The 7,006-nt window shown below is 32.4% G+C and overlaps 1 protein-coding gene and 1 non-coding gene across 2 annotated transcripts; both read left to right on the plus strand.

The window, feature by feature from the left end:
* The first annotated feature begins 1,404 nt into the window (after nt 1-1,404).
* On the plus strand, nt 1,405-1,511 carry LOC128034218 (small nucleolar RNA R71). Its single transcript, XR_008190349.1, has one exon. It is a non-coding gene; the product is annotated as a small nucleolar RNA R71 (small nucleolar RNA).
* Nucleotides 1,512-4,836: 3,325 nt separating this feature from the next.
* Nucleotides 4,837-6,698, plus strand: LOC105778231 (probable O-methyltransferase 3). The gene is made up of 2 exons (XM_012601893.2): nt 4,837-5,680; nt 5,863-6,698. The coding sequence occupies exons 1-2, from the start codon at nt 4,901-4,903 to the stop codon at nt 6,178-6,180; spliced, it is 1,098 nt and encodes a 365-aa protein (XP_012457347.1). The 5' UTR covers nt 4,837-4,900; the 3' UTR covers nt 6,181-6,698.
* The last annotated feature ends 308 nt before the right edge of the window (nt 6,699-7,006 follow it).

Raw genomic sequence — 7,006 nt, forward strand, 5'->3', positions numbered from 1 at the left:
GAAAATCGCATAGTATCATAGATTTTAAAGATAATCTCTTCATCACCTACCCTAAGCACAAGTTTACCATTACCCACATCAATGATAACTCTAGCAGCAGCTAAAAAAAAGAGACCTAAAATTAAAGGTACCTCAACATCCTCATCCATGTCAAGTACAATAAAATCAAAGGGGAATATAAATTTATCTACTTTTACAAAGACATATTCAATAATACCCCTAGGCCAAGCTGCTTGAACGTTTTATAAGGTATCAAATTATTGCTAGCCCCCAAATCAGCTAATGCTTTCTTAATGATTAAACTACCAATAAAACAAGGAATAGTAAAACTTCCTGGATCTTTCAGCTTGGTTGGTAGTTTATTTTGGAGAATATATGAACATTCCTCATTGAGTTCCGTAGTGGATAGCTCTTTAAACTTTCTTTTATTTGTTAATAGCTCCTTTAAAATTTTTGCATATGCGGGCATTTGCGAAATAGCTTCAACAAAAGGTAAGTTAATATGCAACTGTTTGAAAAGTTTAGGAAATTTACCAAATTGTTTATCCATGCGGTCTTTCTTCAACTTTTTCAGATATGGGATTTGTGGTTTGTAATCTTTAAGTACATGCGGTTGAACTACTTCAGGATTTACCCCTTTATCATTTGCCTTTTCAGATTCCTGATGCAGCTTCTTTTCAAGTTCAGCCAACACTTTCCCATTCATTACTGTAACTGTTTTCACATGCTCTTTTGGGTTGGGTTCGGTATTACTAGGTAAACTACCTTGTTGCCTTTCTGAAATCAATTTAGCAAGCTGTCCAATTTAATTTTCGAGCCCATGAATTGACGTTTGCTAATTTTTTGAAGCTGTCTCCGTGTTTTAAAAATGGGTCTCTGACACCAAAATAAATTTTGCTAACATCTATTCAAGGTTTAGTTTTTCCTCTAGCTAATAGGATTGTTGAATGCCCGGAGGGGGTTGTGGTCTTTGGTTTCCTTGACCACCCCATGAGAAATTTGGGTGGTTCCTCCATCCTGCATTATAGTTATTACTATAAGGGTTATTTTGAGGTTTAGAATTATTACCCATATAGTTTATTTGCTCATTCTCCATGCTAGGACCGAAGGGTAAATATTCTGGATGATTTATTCCACCTCCATTTGCATCGCATTGCATCACCAGATGTACCTACGCAGAAACACATAAACCATCAATTTTCTTATTTAAAAGTTCTACCTAATTTGATAACATGGTAACTGCATCCAAGTTGAAAACACTGGCTGCTTTCATCGGCTTTGTCCTCATGACTTGCCACTTAAGGTGTTTTATTATTCAGATTACCACCGACTGCTGCATCGATCAATTTCCTAGTTGAGGGATTCAAACCATTGTAGAAGGTTTGAACCTGTAGCCATAGAGGTAACCCATGGTGAGGGAGTCGTCTCAATTAATCCTTATACCTCTCTCATGCATCATATAAGGTCTCTAAGTCGATTTGAAAGAAGGAAGAGATATCATTCCTTAACTTGGCCGTCTTAGCTGGTGGGAAGTACTTCAGTAGGAATTTCTCAGTCATTTGCTCCCATGTAGTTATAGAACCTCATGGTAAAACCACTATTTAGCTTTATTTCTCAACGAGAAAAGAAACAACTGTAGGCGAATGGCGTTATCAGAAACGCTATTAATCTTGAAAGTATAACAGACTTCTAGAAAATTAGCCAAATGAGTATTGAGATCTTCGTCTTGCAAACCATCAAACTAAACAAATTGTTGTATCATCTAAATAGTGTTCGGCTTCAGTTCGAAATTATTTGCAGCAATAGTGGGTCTCACAATACTTGATTCAGCCTAGCTAGAGTGGGCTTGGCATAATCGTACATTGTACGAGGGGCAGGATCTGGATTTGTAGCAACTATAGGAGGTAGCTGATTATTCTGATTATCACCCATCTCCTCAGTAATAATAATAACGTCCTCTTGCTCGTCTATTATACTCCGTCGACTCTACCTTGCTTCTCTACGATTTTTACGAGATGTACTTTTAATTTTGCTGTTAAACAATAATGGTCTCGACGGGTTTCTTCTTGTCATAAACTAAAGGAACCTGCCAGAAGCAAATAAAAGAAAAATTAGAAAAAAAAATTAAACTAAAAACAAAAATAAAATAAAATAAAAATAAATTGCTAAATTAATAAAAAATGAAGTGTTCCTAATATTTTAGTCCCCAACAACAGCGCCAAAAACTTGATGGTCACTAAACTAACTATAATTATGACAAAGGCAAGTGCACCTATCGAACAATAGTATAGTTATGGTGAATAGGGAATATCGTATCCAGGATGACTAAAAGTACTAGTTATGACCATTTTCCTATTATTTAACCAATAAATTGAAGTGATTGTTTTTAATTTAAGTTTACTAATCTAATTTAACTACGAACGCAACAAAGAATGAAATAGGAAAATAATTGAAGATAACTAATGAGATAGACAATATCCAAGAAAGAATCCACCTAGACTTCTCCTATTATTCTGAATCTAAATTAAACGATTTATTCACTTGTGTCTTTATCCATAGGAATCCCTAAATTATGTTAATATCTCTTTCGAGAGTAAGAACAAATGACTTTAGGTTGATTAATTGAAATCTCTTTCTAATTAAAACCTCTATTGTCGCATTAACTCAATCTATGGATTCTCCTATTATATTTGACTCTAATCTGGTAGATTTATATCATCCTATTTCTAGGATTGCATGCAACTCCACTCAATTATACTAAATCTAATTTTAAACAGGGACTTTTGCTCCACTGAAATAAGCACATTAAACATGAATTAATATCCTGAAAATATTAAAACATAAAATAAGTATACATAATTGAAAACAAGAATCAAGTATTTATCATGTAAATCAAAATCAAATAATAAGATTCATCGTAGGTTTCATCTTCCCTAGGTATCTAGGGAGTTGAGTTCATAATCTAGAATGAAAACATCTCAAAATTAGGATAACAACAAGACATAAAGAAACTCAATAAAACTTCAAAGGAAACTAAATAGAGATCTTCAATCTTGAAGGAGATCAGCTTCCGAGTTGATTTCGATGGCGTTCTTCAAGTCTTTTCTTCAACCTTCTCTGAGTGCCCCATCATGTCTTCTTCTAATTGGTATTTATAGACTTTAGAATGCTCAGAAAGCCTAAAAATTGAGTTTTTCCGCGTATTTGGGAAGCAAGGTGCAATATCAACACGGGCTGGCACATGGGCGTGTGGCCAGCCCGTGTGGAAATGCCCGGGCCGTGTGGATCTTGAAAACAACTCTATTTGTCTAATTTTAGCTCGTTTTTCGCTCCTTTCACTCTCAAATGCTCTCCTAAGTATAGAAACATGAATTTAAAGGATTAGGAGCATCAAATTCACTAATTTACATAATTAATCATCCAAAAAAGCATTAAGAATGAGATTAAAATATGTTACTTTTACAACTTATTACTTACTGACATGAAAATGAGTGTTTCTTAACTTAGGGTATGTTTGTTTCACTAAAAATTGCTTCCGAAAATTGATTTTTGGAAAATGATTTATTTTCTTGGAAAAGTTAATATTTTGTGGTATTTGGATGAATCTGTAAAATATTTACATTGTTTGATAGATTTTTAAAATATTTCATAATAGTTGTTTTCAATAAGAAAAACATATATTTGATATTTTCATATCTTTTCATTATTTAATTGAGTTTATTTTTATATATAAATTTATATTTTACATTGTTTTTGTATATATTAAAAATATCTTATTAAATTTAAGTTCATTACGTTGTTTTTAGTGACATGACCACCAAATGAGTATTTTTTATTTAAAAATGTGATATCAACAAAATTGAAAAAAATAAAATATCAACAATTGGACTTGATTGTCAAATCTAAAAATAGAGGACTAAATTCTTAAAAATAAAAGTATAGAGACTAAATTGCAAATTTGTGAAGAATATATAGACTTATGACATATTTCAACCTTTATACAACAAAATATTTATTATTAATATATTTATAATTGTAATAAATATTTATTTTAAAATATTAATATTGAATATTTTAATAATATATGAAGAATATTTTTAAAATTATTATTTTAAAATTTATTATTAACATAAAATTAAATATTAAATAATTTATTAAAATAATAAATTATATTAATAATTTATTATATGACTAAATATAAATAATTAAATATGTATGTTTAATAATATTAAAAATATACTATTTTATATTAAAATTTTAATAATTTTAAAAATAAAATAAACTTTATATAATAAATATTAACATTGATTCAAGTTAATTTTTATATAAAAATACAAGGGAGCTTTTTTTTTTTTTCCAGAAAATGGCTTTCGATTGTCAAAAGGATAAGTCATTTTACAGGAGAAAAAGTGTTTATTTTATGTTGTCTTATAAGTCATTTTCCGTTGATCAAAGTATTTTCTGTGAAACAAACACAGGAAAATACAAAAAATATTTTTAGTAAAATATCTTTTAACAATATATTTACTTATTTGTCAGTCGGTACGGTTCATGTTGAGTGAGTTTGACTAAACTTTGTTTTTTTATGTATTTGTTTATCATTTTACAATTGGTCAGGTTCATCCTCAGGTGCCGTAGTGTACTTTTGAACTTTTTAGCTTGAAAGCACCAATAAAAAGTCAAATTCCATACGGCATCACATGGACATTTAAACTTCTAGAAAAAATTTAATCATTTCATCCACTTATTTTTTAAATACATTTTTCGAGCATAACTTGAGGAAGAGGCCGCCTCACATGAGCATAGTTATCTAGTTCAGTCGAAGAAGAGCATTATAGCCTATAAATAGCATATTTAGTAGTATGTTAATTCATAGCAAAACAGAAAGACCTCAGCTAAGATGAATATGGGCAATGCTAATGGGGAGGATGCTATTGAGGCACTCCAAGCACAAGCTCACATTTGGAGACATGCTTTCAACTTCGTAAGCTTCATGTCTCTAAAATGTGCACTTGATTTAGGCATCCTTGATATCATTCATGATCATGGCAAGCCCATGACTATTACCGAGCTGGTTGCTGCGCTACAGATGCTCAACCCTGCTAAAGCATGTGACATTTATAGGCTCATGCGCATTCTAGTTCACTCGGCCTTCTTTGCACGCCAAAAGCTAGACACTGATGCTCAAGAAGAAGGATATGTTCTTACCAACTCTTCTCGTATTTTGCTCAAGAATAATCCCTTCTGCGTAACGCCTACTTTGAAGGCTACAATGGATCCTATTATAACAAAGCCTTGGAGTTTTCTAGGGACCTGGTTCCAAAATGATGATCATACTCCATTTGCTACTGCATATGGGAAGACATTGTGGGACTATTTTACCCATGATCCTCAGCTAAAAGATTTGATAAATGATGGCTTAGCTAGTGATTCTCAATTGGTTACTAGTGTTCTAGTAGACAAGTGTAAAGGGGCATTTGAGGGATTGGACTCCCTTGTAGATGTTGGGGGTGGCACAGGAACTACGGCCAAGGCCATTGCTGATACATTTCCACTCATGGAGTGCACTGTGTTTGATCTTCCTAATATTGTTGCTGGCTTGCAAGAGAGTAAGAACTTGAAATATGTTGGAGGCAACATGTTCGAGGCATTTCCAACCGGAGACGCAATTTTATTAAAGGTTAAGCTTTACTAAATTTATTCGCGTTATTTTTTTCTGGTATTTTTACTTTTATAAATTATGCACAACAAATTCCATTACACATGATAATATTCAAAGATTTGAAGGCAAATGTAATCATAGTTTGTGGGTTAGCTAATGTTTTATGTTTTTTGAGCTAATTATGAATGATAATTGAACAGAAGGTATTGCACGATTGGAATGATGAAGGATGCTTGACAATTCTGAAGCGATGTAAAGAGGCCATTTCAAGCCAAGACAAGGTAGGAAGAAAGTTGATCATAATTGACATGGTTGTGAGGGAGAATGAGCAAGTGAATGATGAAGCCTCAAGCTTAACTAAAACACAACTCTTTTTCGACATGTTGATGTTGGTATTGGTGGCTGGAAAAGAGAGGCGGGAAGAAGAATGGGCTAAACTATTTTTAGCAGCTGGTTTTAGTTCTTTCAAAATTACTCCTATTGTGGGTTTGACATCTCTCATTGAGGTTTACCCCTGAGAGCATTTGGTTATTGCATTATTAGTATAATAATGTCGAGAAATACATTGTTGAAGTGGTAAAATTGTTCTTTGTTGACAACATTTACTAGAGTTGTTTGCTGGGATTTTAACTGTGTTGCCTATTCCTATTGTGTTGTTGTCATGGTCCTACTCTTATAGACCTTTCCTGTTGTTATTACTCTTAAGGTTTGTACTTGTTGTTTTGTCCGTAATTTGTTTTACTTCAGTCTACGCACATATAATTCTAATTTTAATAGTTTAGTGGTCTTGTTGTTGATTGTTGATCAGAGCAGCGCAACGGAATCATGATAAATAGTTCATGATTAATTGTGTGGTGTGATTGCTCGGTTACTGTGTTTTGTAGTGGTTTTAAATGGATAGTCATTTTGGTGACTAATGTGACGTTTGAAATTTGGGTCGGATCGTTCTGGCCGGGTTTGAGGCGCCACATCAGAGCCCTATTTTAAGATGTTACAAATATGTTTGTCAAAGCAGCTATGAAAGAAATATATCTCACTTGCCATTGTAAAATGTAAATCAAAATATCCACTTGTCATTGCCACTTGTCAAGACATTTGCTGCAAACAAAAAAATTATAGGATTAAATTTTAAATTTCAAAAGATTACATGAACCTTTTTCATATTTAAATCAAAAGCAAATAACGTAATCATTAATCCATACTTTCATTTTTTGCTTTTGTTTCTTAATCATCAAAAACCATGATTATTTAAACCAGATTAGATCGACTGATTAGACTAAGAATCAACTAGTGCATCGATCCAAAAATTGATTATTAGACCACCAACTATGAACTAAATAAATT

This window comes from Gossypium raimondii, chromosome 10 (assembly GCF_025698545.1).
Source record: "Gossypium raimondii isolate GPD5lz chromosome 10, ASM2569854v1, whole genome shotgun sequence".
Lineage (NCBI taxonomy): Eukaryota > Viridiplantae > Streptophyta > Magnoliopsida > Malvales > Malvaceae > Gossypium > Gossypium raimondii.